We start from the raw sequence: 15,778 nt of genomic DNA, 5'->3' as shown, positions 1-15,778 counted from the left end.
GAGGGTGCTTGTGAAGGACGCGTTCGTCCAGCACTAGCGGGTCCTGCTTTTTTCGGCAGCTGCCCCCTTTGACCGAATGACGATGTTACGTTCAGTGACCGCCATTCTTGGGCGTCAGGAGCGCTCAAAAACAAATTCTGTGAACATTTCAAAACAGAGAAAACAGACATTCCCTGAGCCACAGAGCCCTACAAGCCAAGCCTGGTGTGAGCTCTCTCGGGTCAGGCCTGGAGAGAGAGGAGGGCTTCACTCAGACAAACAAAAACAGATCCTCCCCCCCCCCAATCGGCCCGACACCTGGTGGGCAAGCCTGGGGGACTTCCTGGAAGGGGTTCTAACATTCTCTTTTTAACAAAATCATGGGGTCAGACGGAAAGCCCTGAGTTCCTTGGCTTCTTCGGGATGAGGACAGGTGAATGTGTTAACGTCTAGAATTTCAGGTCCATGATCAAGTCTGTCCAGAGGACATGAAAGCCGGGTCCCCCCAGAACGGCCTCCATATCCATCCCTCTGAACAAAAGCACGCTTCCCCACACGGCAGGCGCTAACCGAGCTCTAAAAATAAATTTAATTTCGCCAACCTGATAAGTAAAAATAGCATCTCTTTTTCGGGGATTCTTTGTGAGGCCGAACCCCCTCTTCGGCTGTAATGATCGGCTATCTGATTTGTGGTCGTACAAATGATCGGTTCCCGTGTTTTGTTCACTTTTCTCACATTGGGTTCCTTTCTCATGAACTTTGATGGATAGCTTCAGAGATGTGATGTGAGCCCTCTATCAAGCTTCTTGACGATATTAATTTCAGGTTTGGGTTTCAATGTTGGTGACAATGTTTTTGATGCACTGAAAACATTACTACCATCTTTTCCCCTGATATTTGTGTCCATAGAGTAGGGTCCCATCTCTGAGTTACAGACAGTGCAGACCTTTCGAGGTTTTGTGTTTATTCAGATCCGTCAGGAAGGAATTTGAAGATAATGCAAAGTGAGATATCTAACCTTATTTTTTCCTCCACATCTCTTGCCATCTCCCCCAACACTTTTTATTGAATAAGTCATGCCCTTCAGGATGGGCCGTTTGTATACTGCATTGTTACTATACCGCTAGCGTTCATGCCTCGACTCTGTTCACGCATCGTTCTTTCTGTCCCTGAGGGAATCCCTCCCAACTGCAATCGCTGTCGGTTCCTACTCGTTACAACAGAACGGTATCCGTGCGACTCCTCTCTGAAACATTTCATAACTTTTGTTCTTTCTTGTGGATTCTAGATTCAGGTTTGTGGTTTGGGGTAAAGATCCCACTGGAATATTGTTTCTTAAAGATGTTATTTATTTGCTTGATAGAGCGCACAAGCAGGGGGAGAGGCAGAGGGAGACGCAGGCTCCCCGCTGAGCAGGGATCCTGACTCAGGGACTCGAGCCCAGGACGCTGAGATCATGACCTGAGCCCAAGGCAGACCTGAGCCACCCAGGCACCCCACCCCCCCAACTGAAATATTGACTGAATTGCTTGGATGGACAGGTTAACTTGAGGGTTATTAAATATTTATGATATTGAACAATAGGCAGGACTACCCATATCCAGTTAAGTCATTTTTTTTCACTGTCCCAGGGTAAGGGCTTGGAAATTTTTTTTTCCATATAAATTCTGCAGATTTCTTGCTAAATGTCTGAGCATTACTTTCTCATTGTACCATGTCCATTCCATTTCTCCAATTTGGGCTTCCTGGTTCACAGGAAAGCATCGTGCTTGAGCACCTGCTCGTCTCCGGCGTCTGAGTGAGCCGCAGGGAGACATCCGCAAGGAGCCAACTGGTTCGTCACAGCGCTGACCTCGCGCAGCCTTCCGGGGGTGTGTGGCCTCCCGGGAGGCCTTGCCTTTGCCGGGGCGTTGCTGGGGCAGGATCAGGTCATACCTGTCTCCGGCATTTCCGGACGGTGAGTATGGAGGCCCTCGCCCAGTTTCTGGAGAGCCTGCCCTTCGGTGGGTGGTCCCTGGCTGCACCGGGCAGAGCAGTGCCGTCGGTCCAGGCACTGCCCTGGTGGCACCCTTGACTTTCAGGAGAGGGCGCTGGCCTGTCCCAGCTCCCCTGCGTGCAGGTGCGCGGGCCTGTTTCCCTGGCTGTCCCGGGGAGAGCGTGGACAGGTGCTGTGCACACTCAGCACTCTCCGACCTGGCCGGGCACGTGCGGCTCGGCTCCCGGGCCCAGCGCACCTCTCTGGAGCTGTCCCAGAGCAGGACCCAGGTGGAAGCAGGTCAGACGAGTGCCGGCCCAGCCCCTAGCGGGGTTGAGCCCCCGAAGACTCCCCAGGTGGGCCCCCTGCCATACTGCAGTGCTGCGTTCAACGTGGCCCAGAGCTCTGGGGGCTGCCTGTCCCCTCCTGGCCACTCAGAGCGTTCTCACGCCCCCGGGCCCTGCTGGGAGAGGCCAGGAAGGGGACGAGCAGGGGGCCGGGCTCAGGCTTGGGGGCTGCCTCAGGAGGCCGAGGGATTGGGAGGCACCGGGGCAAGCAAGGCAGGTGGAGGGGAGGGAGGCAAGGGCAGGGGTCAGGAGGACCGGGCACGAAGTCTCCAGCGGCCCTGACCTAGGCTTCGGCTGGGGGGCACCGGGCTGTGGAGGGGAGAGAACAAGATGAGGATTCCAAGGCTTCGTCCATTCCCTTTGAAACCAACCAAACCCAGCGTGCAGCCGGTGTCCCTCACTGGGGAGCTGCTTGCCTTCTGCCGTCCAGCACCCATGGGCGGCCACGTCCTGCCATGGCCCCCCCGCCCTCGCTTTGACCCAGACTCCACCACCCCGCCCACCCCTCTGTTTGCTCCCCTTGCCGCCAGGGGCTGGTGACCCTGCAGAACAGCCATGCTCCCCTGCTCCGGGCTCCGTTTCCCCTGACAAATCAGGGACAGGCCTGCGGTGACCCCGTGTGACCCGTGCGAGGGCTGGAGGGTGTGTCGGTCTTGTTCTCCATGCTTCCCACCCCCGAACAGCCCGGCCTGGGTGTGTGTTGATGGACTGAATGGTGCACAGGGAAGGGGTGTGGGGCGAGAGGCTCCACTTTGCGGCCTTGGCCTTGTTTCCAAGCCTCTCTGACCCCAGCGTCTGAATCCGCCGAATGGAGACGGGTGTTGTGCCCAGGTCACTCTGTTCTAGGGGCTTCGTGCCATCTGGCAGGCGAGGCTCCCAGCACCGGCCCGACCACATGGGGGCCCCGGGGAGGCTGGCCGTGTTTTCAACTGCTCTGGTCTTGTGCCTGTTACTGCCATGGGGGTTCCAGGCCCGGCAGACGGGGCCCCAGCGCGGCGGCCTGGGCTCGGGGGCAGGTGTCCCGAGGGCCGTGCTTACCGTCGAGGTTGAAGACGGGGGCTTTCTGCAGCTGGAATCTGGCAACGTACTCAAGGTACTTCCCCAGCCACGTGGGGTCCCCGAGCATTCTTCTGGCTGAAATCAGAGGGGCCGAGAGTCCACAGGCCCTGTCTTGTCTCTGAGCGCCCCCTCCTCCTGCCAGCCCGAGCCCCGCCGCTGACTGGCTGCTGCCTGCGGCCTCAGCCCTGGGCCCCCTCCCTCCTCGTCTCCCTTGAGAGCAGGTCCACCCTGGGCAGCCTAGGCACAGCGCTAAGGGGGGCGTCAGGCCCCAGCCCCTCTGGGGAGGAGGACCCCCTTCACACCGCAGCCTGCTGCCTGCATGACCTGGCCAGCCTGGGACACCCCCCACCACCCATCTAGTCCTCTGGATAAGGTGCTCCCACCCCACCCCTCCCCCGTCTGGCCCAGCCCACCCTCCACACCCTCCCCCGTGCCCCGCCCAGTTCTTCTCCACGTGGTACTTCCACTGTCTGAGGCCTGATGTGACTCCGTTCCTTTAGGATCATTGACTGTCTCCCCGGTGAAGACGGGAGGGTTTCTGTTCTAGCGGAGTGTCCCCGCTCCCAGGACACACACAGAGGCACACGCGCACACACATGGACACACACACGTGCACACGCACGCATGCACACGTGAACACACACGGACACACACAAGTGCACACGCACACACACGCACACGTGAACACACATGCACACACGTGCACGTGAACACACACGGACACACACAAGTGCACACGCACGCACACGTGAACACACACGCACACACACGCGCACGTGAACACACACGGACACACAAGTGCACACGCACACACGTGAACACACATGCACACACGCGCACGTGAACACACACGGACACACACAAGCGCACACGCACACACGTGAACACACATGCACACACGCACACGTGAACACACGGACACACACAAGTGCACACGCGCACACACGCACGCACACGTGAACACATGCACACACGTGCACATGAACACACATGGACACAAGTGCACACGCACACACACGTGAACACACATGCACACACACGCACACGTGAACACACACATGGACACGCACGCACGCACACGCATGCACACACACGCACATGCACACGCTGCAGGCCGGTCAGCTGAATGAGCTCCTGAGGGACCGAGCGGTCAGGTGCAGGGATGCCCGACCTGAGGGGCGCCCAGGGGGGGAAGCACCCACTGGGGTGCAGCTCTGAGCAGTCCCGGCGGGCACCAGCGCCCCCAGAACAGCAGGCCCTAAGCTCAGGTCTTGGGCAGATGCCCCGGCCAGCGTCGGGGAGAGCCGCCACCTACCCAGCAGGGCCCACAGGCTGGTGACCTCGCTGGCGTCCTCCAGGCGGACGTAGAGGATGAGATTGCTGTAGTCCGTGCTGACGAAGCGGACGTGCATGCTGGCGCCTCCCTGCACTGTGGGAGACCCCAGCCCGGGACAGGTGACGCGTCTCTCCTCTGCCCGCGCCCCTCGCAGGCACACCCCCTGGACAGTGCAGGACACCGGGAGGATGTCTCCCTCCAGCACCGGCACTTCCCCCACGGCCCTGGTTCGGGGCATCGAGCGTCCACCTCCCCGTCCAGCACAGCACCCAGGCCAGAGGGCTCGGCTACTCACGGGAGCCTTGGAACTGGCCTTGGAGCCCGGTTGGGTGGACGGTGACGTTCATTCCTTTGCACACCCCCTCTCCTCTGGGAAAAAAGGAGGGGGCATTCGGTGGTCACGGCCTCTCCCTGTCTCCCGGCCCCCGGGGACATTGGAGGTGCCCTGGCTGAGGTCCCTGGTGTCTGCCTGAGTCTCTCGGCTCCCTGGGCTCCTGAGGTCATCCAATTGGGGGACAGGGCTAGAGGGCAGGTGTGAGGAGCCAGGGACTTCCTTGTTGCTGGAATGGAGCCAAACCTCCCGGAGGGATTGGGTCCTGGTCTGTCCTTGGTTTGGGGCTGCAGGTCTCTGGGTGGGGCACTGGGTCCTCGCTCTCCCCAGTCACCTGGGCTCCACACATAGGCCACGACTTTTTGGCCCCTGCCCCGGGGTCTTCAGTTTCTCTGCTGGGGTGGCTGGGGGTGGACTGGGTGCCAACAGACCCTGGGACCGCACGGCCCTCGGGGTGGTGTCTGTGGCCGAGCACAGGCAAGGCTGTGGCTCTGACTGAGGGTCCTCAAGGCCACGGGTGCAGGACTGTTGTAAGTATCGCTGCAATCAGCACAGCGCGTCATCACCATAGACCTTCCTGGTCAACTGACCAGTGCGAGGCGCAGCCCTGCTCGGGCTTCTCCAGCTTACTCGGTGGGAGGGACGGGCTGTGTGTGTGGCTCTCCCCCGGCCCCTCGTTGTAAAGCTTCGGGGCTTCTGAGGTTCAAGCTTACACCTCTCGGGAGCGTCTCGAGCCTGCAGCTTAGTGCCGTGTGTCCCTCTGGTTCTTACTACTGGTCACTGTCCCTTGGGGGGCCTCTGAGCAGGAGCACCCCGCGAGGGGCTGCAGAGGTCATGCTTACGTCCAGAACAAGACGAACTCCATGTCCTCGTCCCGGGTCCAGATGGAATGGAGGCCGAGCCTCAGGGGATCGGCTGGGGAGACCAGGTGGGCACGGCTGGCCGCCAGCTGGACGGTCAGCCAGCGTCCGTCCACCTGCAGGGTTCAGGGTGCGGAGGGGTGGAGGGTCCCGGGCTGTGTGGCTCCTGGAGCCTCCAGTCTTGGCTCTCAGGCCCCAGCACGGCCAGCGCTGAGCGCTGCCAGGGGACGTCAGGGGCCGGCGGGGGTCCTGGAGGGGGCACAGGTGGCCCGTTCCTTGCTGTAAGTGTCCTTCGTTGTCAGGCTGACCTCTGTCTCCCCCAGTCCCGTTCTTGCTGCCTCTCCCTTCCCCACTTCCTTCAGCTCCTCCCGCATCTGGTCCAAACACTGTCCCCTGCTGGGTTCCGGATGCCCTGGCCAGGTCTGGGGAGGGGTGAGGGACGCCCTGGACCACCACCGAGTCCCGGGGTTGCTCCAGCCATGCTCCCCACAGTGATGGGTGACGGGCAGGTGGGTCAGACAGGGCAGGGGGGACGCTGGGCCCCTCCCTGCCCCCAGGGCTGGGCAGGAGTACGAAGACCCCTGTTCCTGCCTGGGCTGGGCAGAGGCTGATCCTGGGCCCAGAACGCCCCTCCCCTGCTCTCTCTCGGGTCCTGCTTCTGGAGGCTGCCACCCCCAACACTGGGCACCCACCGCCGCATCCCAGGGCTGAGCCTGGGACCCGACCCAGCTCCATTACCTTGTGGGCATTAAACCCTGGCTGTACTGGCACCTCTTCTAGAGTCTTCTGGGCACTGGCCAGGCCCAGGCTGAGGGTCAGCAGCAGGAGAGGCCCTCTCTGCAGGGCCATGACGGCAGGGCCCAGGGGGAGGAGAGGCCGGGCAGCCGGGTCCCTTCTTCGTGGGCGTCCTCCAGAGGCTCCGAGTCTGAAACGCTGCTCCGGCCAACCCCGCTGTCCCCACCAGTCTCCCTGAGAGTCCAGAATTATTCCCACAGGAAGAACGCGGCCTCCCCGACACCTCCCTTGTCTCTGAAGGATGGGAAGGGTGTCATTTGGTCTTGGGGGCGGGTGCTGTCGGGGCAGTCTGGCCACATTGCTGGCTGTCCTGGAGGCGTCCCCACACCCCGGGGGCTCAGCTCCCTGCTGGTGCTCCTCCTGGGGGCATCCATCCTCTGTCTGAGCCAGGACCACTCTCCCCTCTCCCCCTTCCACCGTCTTGGGAGCTGTGGTGGGAAGGGAAGCCGGGAGGGCACACAAACTCTCTGGGTGGCGCTTGGCACCTTGGCATGAAACCAGGGCCACGTGTGGCTCGTTCATATTTCCTGCAAGCATCTCTCACACCCTCTCCAACCGTGGCCACTCAGACCTGACTCCAGCACCCCTGCTGCCCACCACCCTCTCCCGGGGCCGTCTGAGCTGCGTGAGCCTACTGGCTGGGGTGCAGAGGAGAGCCTGGAGCAGAAGCAGGGTTTATGCAGGGGGAAGGGACAGGGAGGTCAGGACAACCATGGGGAGGAGGAAGGGGGCAGGGAGGTCAGAACAGCCATGGGGAGCGGGGACAGGGAGGTCAGGACAGCCATGGGGAGGGGGGACAGGGAGGTCAGGACAGCCATGGGGAGGGGGGACAGGGAGGTCAGGACACTCCAGATGTGGGCACGTGGGGACAAGACACTGTCCCTGGGGTCACACCTCTGGGGATCTGAGCAAGCAGCCCAGCAGGGAGCCTCCCCTCCATGTGTCAGGGAACACTTGGCTCCCATGTCAGGGGTCCTTCGGGCATTTTCCTGTCCCCTCGTCCTGGGTCCTGCCCCTTCCCTGCATCCTCCCGCTGGTCTCCCCAGCCCCGCACGCCAGTGGCCTGGTGAGGTGGCCGAGCACCGGGGCCCTGGAGCCTCATGGGGCCGGTGTTCTGAGGGTCTGCAGAGCCATGGGGTCACCAGGCTCTGGACTCTGCTCCTTGGCCTCCCTCCCTGTGTGATTCCCGGGGAGGGGACGTTGGATCGGCCCCCGTCAGTCTAGTCTACAATGTAGAATTCTTTGATTCACTCTCCACTTTTCCATGAGCCGTGGCGGCTGGAGCCAGGCCCTATCTGGGTCACACCAGGAGTGAGAACCGGTCGGTCTGGGTTCGCCCAGGTGGGGCTGTGGGATCCTATCCTGTCCACCCTCTGGGGAGCACCGGCCGCCCAGACGGGGCCCCACATCCCCTAGGGCTGCGAGGGGAGGCCCCAGGAGCAGCAGGAAAGCTGGGGGGCCGGTCAGCCCTGGGGTCTCTGAGGACATGGCCGGGCTGAGCAGGTCCCCACCTGCAGCGGAGGGGACGTGATGCTCAGGCCGTGGTTTTCCGGGGCTTTGATGTCACAGAGGACGTCTGGGGGGGCCGCCTGCTTCCATGCTTGGATCTGGGTCCCGGTCCCTACCCCCCAGCAATGCCGAGTTGCTTTGGGGGTTCGCATGGTGGAGAGGACCTCCCAGTCCCACGGGAAAGCCACGGACTCCTGTTTCTGAAGCATGTGCTGTGGGGGGTGGCCGGGGCAGCCGTGTGAGGCCGGCAGTGAGGCCGGCCCCAGGCTGAGCCGGACCCCGGGGCCCGGAGACCAGAGCCGGGCCGAGAGAACCATGCAGGGGCTGAAGACAGACTCCACCACTGAGCCCAGACACCGAAGCCAGGGGCCTTGGGAGCAGCAGGAGGGTCTGCAGGGCAGCGACTGTGTCCTCGGAAGAACGGGAGAACGGCCCGGAAGCTCTGACATGAAGGCGCTGGCACAGCGGCAGCCACAGCCTGTCCCCGAGTGGGCCTCCGTCACCTGCCCGGAACCCGCGGGCACGGGGAGATGGTGACAGTGAGGTCAACAGAGCCTCGCGGAACGTGTAGCCCGCCCCGGGGCTCCACACGCAGCCACGCGAGTGACAGCGCCACATGCTGCCCACCTCGCGGCTGGGGTGACCGCCAAGCTGTGCGCTGGGGGTGGGGCTGGGCGAAGGGAGGAGGGAACAGCGTGTGTGAGAGCCTTGAAGCAAGCAGGGGATGGCTGACTGAGGGAGCACAGGTCTGAAGGGTGCGGGAATGTGCGGGGCGTGGGGAAGGTGAGGGCACTCCATGAGGTCACCGGGGCCAGGTCGCAGGAGCTCCTGGGTCACGTGCAGAATGTGGACTTCCTCTGTGTGATGGCAGCTGGTGGAAGGTGGTGACTGGGATGACATTTTGGCAAGATCCCTGGGCTGTGAGGCAGTCGGGGTCACTCACTCTCACCAAGGCCAGGCTGGTGGGGAGGGGGAGACGAGGCCACGTGGGAGGCCAGCCTCCGAGCAGCAGTGCAGCCTGGAGGGCCCAGGTAGGAGCGAGCCGGGGCTGGCGGTGCCCGGATGGGGTTGTGGAAACTGGTCTGGTGGTGGGTGTCAGGAATGTTCTAGGATCCAGCCGCGTCCTGGAGAGCAGCTTCCAAGCCTCAGATCCCTTCCAAAAAAAGTAAAAAAACGTACAAAAGCTGGAAATGAAAAGACCTCTCTGCTGGAACAGCGGGAGCAGAGCATGGAGGGGTGGGGGATGCGAGTGTGTGTGTTTGGGGGGCTAGACTGGAGACTGGGGGGTAGGGGTTTTCGTCCTGGCACTCCCAAATCTTTCCATCCCTCCCTCCTTCCAGCTCCCCCTGCCCCCTCCACCCCGGTCATACAAGTCATTGACATCAGAGGTCAAGACCAGAGTGTCCGCTGTGAGCTCTGGGCCTCGGACTCTGCCCTGAGGGAGCCCTTTCCTGTGGCCCCCAGCTCTCCTTCTCTGGGAGCCCCGGGACTTTTGGCCACCCTCATGGACAGGCTTGCTGCTCTTACCATCATAATGCCCATCTATGTGTCTGGGGGTGAGCTGCTGTCCAGCCCTGCCTTTCTGGGGTCCACCAGCACCCACAGACACAGGGAGACCAGCTCCCGGCCTCAGAGAGGTCACTAGCGCCTTCACCAAGGGGCTGTCCCCGTGGGCATCCAGGGTGGGACCTCAGATGACAGCCCATGGCTCCTGGGGGCCTTCTTCTGCCCTGGGAGGGGTCTTCTGTCTGTGTCTCGGGGTGGGTCCTGGCGAGAGGACGGGAGGGGGAGGCTGGGCAGGCACGTGGGCACAGGCCCCACCTGGCAGCTCCCACGCACTGGTCACTGTGCATGCCTGGCCTTGGTGGACCCAGGACAGTCAACGGCCACGTCCGAGGCGCACTCAGAAGGCTCTGGCGGACACGTCCTTGCAGACTCGACATCAAGCCCACACTGCGGATGTCCCCGAGGGCCTCTGATGAGATCCGTTTGTGGAAGTCCAAAATGGCTCTTTAGGAACGGTTCTGAGCCTGGCCCACAGTTCCGAGTTAAGAGGCAGACCGGCAAAAGCAGGACGGTTGAGCCTCTCGGGTGAAATTTCCCCGCCAGCATTTCTGTCCAGTTTGGGTGGTTTTCCCAGGCTGCGTTCCTACAATAAGAGGACGCGGGTGCCACCAAGCGGCTGTCCCAGGGATGTCCATGTCCCGCACTGTGCGGGACCCCGCGGAGCTTCTCCTGGGCAGCCAGGTTCTGCATTTGAATGACATCTTTAGGATTCAAAGTGAGAAACCCCGCGAGAACTGCTTGTTTGCCGAGGGGCCACTGAGGCCCGGGAAGGGGCAGCCCCTGGCTCGGGCTGCTCTGAAGCTGTCGCGCTGAAGGCACGGGACAGACTGCTAGTTTTTTAGAGATAGGCACGGGCCACGGAAAGTACCACCGCAGGGCTGTCTGTGGAGTGCGGGTCGTAGGGACCGGCGTCCTGGAGCGCAGCAGGGTTCTGCCGGCAGGGCTCCCCACCACCCCCAGGCCAGGCAGCTCAGCTTCGCAATTTCTATGGAGCAGTTTTGATGATTAGGTGGGAGGTGGATGGGAGCGGGGTCTCCAGGGTGCCGTGGCTAGCGGAGCAGGGCTGGGCTGTGACGCGGAGAAGTGAGGCTCCTTCCTATGAAGCAACCGTGGAGACCGAGGCAAGGAGAGGCCGCTGTTTGCGGGAGCCTTGTCTGGGCTTGTACACGAACTGGGAAGGCTTCCGCGTGGTTTTAGGGATACCCCAGTCCAGATAACTGCATGGCAGTTGGGTGTATTTGTGGGGGTTTAGTTCTGGGTTCTTTACTCTGTCCCACTGATCCGTGTGTCTTTGCCCCTACAAATACCAGTCTTGATTCTTTTGGCTATATAATAAGATTTAAATGTGGTAGACTGTTTCCTCCTGTTTTATTATTTTTTTCAAAATTATATTAGCTATTCTAATACCTCTGTCTTTCCAGGTAAATCTTAGAATCATCTTATCTATGTCTACAAAAACCCTGATGGGATTTTGGTAGGAATTGCGTGAAAGCTGTGTACCAACCGGGAGAACAGACATCTTTTACTCTGCTGAGTCTCAGGTCATGAACACAGTAAGGCTGTTTGTTTAGATTTTCCTTGATTTCTTCCATCAGCATTGCATCGTCTTCAGCGTCCAGATCCGGTGTACGTCTCATTAGATTTACATCAAAGTACTCCACTTTTTTCAGGCGTGAGTAGACCTCGTATTGTATTTTTAATTTCAGTGTCCACACGTCCATTGCTAGTATGTAGAAATGTAATTGATTCTTGTATGTTTATCTTATATCCTGCCACCTTGATGAACTCATTAATTCGAGGAGGGTTTTGTTTATTTTCGTAGATCCTACCTAGATAATTGTGTCGTCTGCAAATAGAAATACTTTTATTTCTTCCTTTTGGATTCGTATGCCTTTCATGACCTCCTCTTGCCTTGTTGCCCTGGCGGGAGCTTCCTGCAGTCCGGTGACTGAGGATTGGGAGCGGGCCTCCTCGCCGTGTTCCTGATCATTCACCATCCAGTCATCGTGGATGAAAGCAATCATCATTCCCCATTAAGTATGGTGTTAATTCTTTATTTTTTAAGATTTATTTATTTTAGAGCGAGAGTACAAGTGGGAGGGGCAGAGGGGGAGGGAGAGGGAGAGAATCTCAAGCAGACTTCCCACTGAGTTCGGGGCCAGACACCTGGGGCTCGATCCCGTGAACCCGAGATCACAACCTGAGCTGAAACCAGTAGTTGGACGCTCAGCTGAATGTACGACCCAGGCGCCCCTAAGAACAGTGTGAATTCTAACTTTTTTGTAGATGCCTTTATCAAGTTAGCGAAGCTCCCTCTGTTCCTATTTTTCTGAGTTTTTTTTAAATCACAAATGGATGCTGAATTTTGTCCAAAGCTTTTTCTACGTTGATTGATATGATCATATGATTTTTCTTTGCTATCCTAATAATACAGTGGATTACACTGGTTGGTTTTCAAGTGCTGAATGAGCCCTGCATCCCTGGTATAAACCCCACTTTGTTATGGTGTATAATTATTTTTATATATTGCTGAATTCTATTTGTTAATATTTTGTTAAGGATTGTTGCACCTGAATTGACGAAACATTAGCCTGTAATTATCCTTTTAAAAAAAACTTTCTGTGGTTTTGGTATCAGAGAATATTAGCTTCATAAAACAAATCTGGAAATGTTCTTTCCTCTTTTATTTTCTGGAGGAGGTTGTGGGGCATTCACACTAATTCTTTGAAGATTGTGTAATTCTCCTGTGAAATCATCTGGGCCTGAAAATGTCTTTTTGAGGAGTTTTAAAATTAGGAATTCAATTTTCTTAATAAGTGTAGGGCTATTCAGATTGTCTAGTTCATACCGGATTAGTTGTGGTAGCTTGTATTTTCCGAGGAATCGGTCCATTTCATCTAAATTGTCAAATTTATGTATATAGAGGTGTTCATGGTACCACCTTATTATCCTTTGATGTCTGCGGGCTGTGGTGATGTCCCTTCTTTCGTTCCCGAGTTAATAATTTGTGTCTTCTCTCTTTTTTGCCTTGTCAGTCATGCTAGACGTTTCCTTTCCAACATTGATGCCTTTTCTTTCTTGTTACTGTCTCACTGCACTAAGACATTCGGCATGGCGCTGAACAGGAAACTGACAGAGGACAACTTTGCTGTCCGTCTTCGGGGGAAAGCAATCAACTTCTTACTATAAAGAATGATGTTAGCTGGTCACATTGTTTGTTTGTTTGTTTGTTTTTTTAAATTATCCGTTTAAGGATGTTGCTTCCAGTCTGGGGTAGGATTGTGTTTTATTTTCGGCTTCCTTCTAGCGGACGGACAACTTCTGGCCAATAGTCGGAGAAGGGAGGTGATGTGTGTACCTGTCAGGACCGAGCATTGAATGGATGGCTTGAGGCCCTCTGGATGTCTACATTTCCCCTCTAGTAGGGTGACCAGCAACCTCCCGGGGTGGCAGATCACCCGGATTCCTCAGGGGCCACGCGGTGCATTTCCTTCTGTAAAGCAAATGGCAATAAACAGGAACTGAATCTGGTGTTTTAAGCCGCTGAGATTTTAAGGCTGCTTGTTAATGCAGCGTAAACCGGCTTGTGTTGAACGACACTCTTGATATGTGAAAAGTTTGCCTCATAACAGGGATATGGTATTTTTGAAAAATATTTTTTAAAAATCAGTTAAAGGTGCTTATGTGGGCGTTTCACCCTTCATGTCTTAGCTAATGAGTTTTTGATATGTATCCTGTGGAAATATCCTTGACTCTCTGGGTTAAGTCATGATGTATTGAATTCATTGTTAGAGTCAACCTGCTAATAAATCATTCATATCTTTGTGTCTTTATCCCCAAAGGGGATGGCTATCCTCTTCTTCCTTCTCTTGCATCCTCCTCCTCCAGCTTCACCATAGGACAGTCCAGCAACTTCCCATCTACGTCTACACCCCGGACGACCGTACGAGCCAGGAACCATCTGATAGCAGTTTGGTGGTCCTCACCCATAAGCTGAGAAGGTCTGGGACTGCTCTTTATTTTCTATAGCTATTGTTATTTTAAAATTTTCTTCTTAAATATTAAAAATAGGGGTACCTGTGTGGCTCTGTCGGCTCAGGTCGTGACCTCAGGGTCATGAGATCGAGCCCCGCATTGGGCTCCACACTCAGCATGGAGTCTGCTTGCGTTTCTCTCTCCCTCCCTCTCCCTCTGCCCCTCTCGCTCATGCTCATGTTCTCTCTTTCTCTAAAATAAATAAATCTTTTTAAAAACTTAAAAATAGAAATGTCATACAACCCAGCAATTCCACTTCTAAGTATTTACTTGAGGAAAAAGGAAACAGTGATTTGAGACGGTATCTGCATGCCCATGTTCCCTGCAGCATTGTTTATAAAAGCCAAGACGTGGCAGCAGCCCGCGTCCTCCCGCAGGTGAACGATAAAGGAGACGTGGTGTGCATATATGCGATGCAATAGTACTTACCCCCAAGAAAGACTGAAATCTTGCCGTTCATGACGACATGGAGGGTCCTAGGGGCTATTGTGAAATCAGAGAAAGACAAACACCATTTGATTTCACTTATATGTGGAATCAAGAAACAAAACAAAGGAAAATATAAGCCACAAAGAAAAACACAGACTCACAAATACAGAGAACAAACTGGTGGTTGCCAGTGTGGGGGGGTGCAAACTAGGTGAAGGGGATGAAGAGCACAAACTTCAGTTATTAAATAATCACGAGGATGAGACGTCCAGCACGGGAACACCGTCAGTAGTACTGTAATAACTGTACCGCGACCGCTGGTGACCACACTTACGGGGTGAGCATTGGGTAGGGCGCTCGGTTGTCCAGTCACCAGGCTGTACCCCCGAAACTCATACAGCATTGTGTGTCAACTATACCTCAATTAAAAATTAAAAAATTTTTCGAAGTTTTCCTTTTAGCCCAAACTGGTAATTGATATTTCTCTAAAAATATATCTATTCTATCTGTATTTTTAAAAGCTTTAAAAATTTTAAATTTTAAAAAAAATTAAAAATTTTTATTTTATTTAAAATAAAAAATATTATAGATAAACTGTTATGTATCTATAACATTTATATATAATTTTTCATATATAAAAATGCGTGTATTTATTTAAAAAGACCTTTTTTTTTTTTAAAGATTTTATTTATTTATTCGACAGAGATAGAGACAGCCAGCGAGAGAGGGAACACAAGCAGGGGGAGTGGGAGAGGAAGAAGCAGGCTCATAGCAGAGGAGCCTGACGTGGGGCTAGATCCCATGACGCCGGGATCACGCCCTAAGCCAAAGGCAGACGCTTAACCACTGTGCCACCCAGGCGCCCCTAAAAAGACCTTCTTCTATGGCTCCATACCCTACATTAGTGACACTGAACGTCTGTGGAAAACAAGTCTCCCTTCCACCTCTGACTGCTTTTCCAGACCAGCGACCAGGGAAACCTCTACCACGTCCTAGCCCGTGTGTGTGTGTGTGTGTGTGTGTGTGTGTGTGTGTGTGTGTGTTCATAGGCACGTGACGCTGGACGCCCAGGCTTCCTGGTAGCAATTACCCTCCTGCTTCTGAAGGACGGCCTGGAGGGCCACAGGGCTGAACTTCCGGAAGAGCACAGACTTTGGCAGCTACTTATTTACGGTTTTCTATCCGTGTTTATTAGATTAAGTGCTGTTTTCACTTGTCCTTTGCGACGTCTGCGCGGCCCGCAGCGTTAACCCACGCGCTGCCTCGCGGCCCTGTTATCTTGTTCCTCGGGTTTAAGAGAGACCCCCATCATGAGTGCTGATCCCCAGATGTCACGGGCGGTGGTGCTGAAGCCTGAACCCCCCCCGCACCCCACCCCCCAAGCCACGCATCCCGCACGCGTGACCAAGAAAGACCCAGGCAGACTGCTGGCTGGTTGATTTCTTTATTGCTGGAGGAGGAGGGGCTCAGAGCAGGAGACCCAGGCTGGGGCCTGAGGATCCCAGGGCCTGGAGAAGCAGGTCCGGCAGGACCTGGGGCTCGGGTCCTCCTGATTCC

At 56.3% G+C, this 15,778-nt stretch overlaps 1 protein-coding gene across 1 annotated transcript; it reads right to left on the bottom strand.

Moving 5' to 3' along the window:
- Positions 1 to 2,509: 2,509 nt before the first annotated feature.
- On the bottom strand, positions 2,510 to 6,833 carry LOC123001873 (lipocalin). The gene is made up of 6 exons (XM_044389526.3): positions 6,626 to 6,833; positions 5,870 to 6,003; positions 4,992 to 5,065; positions 4,676 to 4,789; positions 3,340 to 3,435; positions 2,510 to 2,610 (listed from the first exon to the last, which is right to left on the bottom strand). Exons 1-6 carry the CDS (start codon positions 6,734 to 6,736, stop codon positions 2,585 to 2,587), a joined length of 555 nt encoding a protein of 184 aa, XP_044245461.3. The 5' UTR covers positions 6,737 to 6,833; the 3' UTR covers positions 2,510 to 2,584.
- Positions 6,834 to 15,778: the final 8,945 nt, after the last annotated feature.

This window comes from Ursus arctos, unplaced genomic scaffold, assembly GCF_023065955.2.
Source record: "Ursus arctos isolate Adak ecotype North America unplaced genomic scaffold, UrsArc2.0 scaffold_18, whole genome shotgun sequence".
Classification (NCBI taxonomy): domain Eukaryota; kingdom Metazoa; phylum Chordata; class Mammalia; order Carnivora; family Ursidae; genus Ursus; species Ursus arctos.
This window is presented reverse-complemented; position numbering and strand designations above follow the sequence as displayed.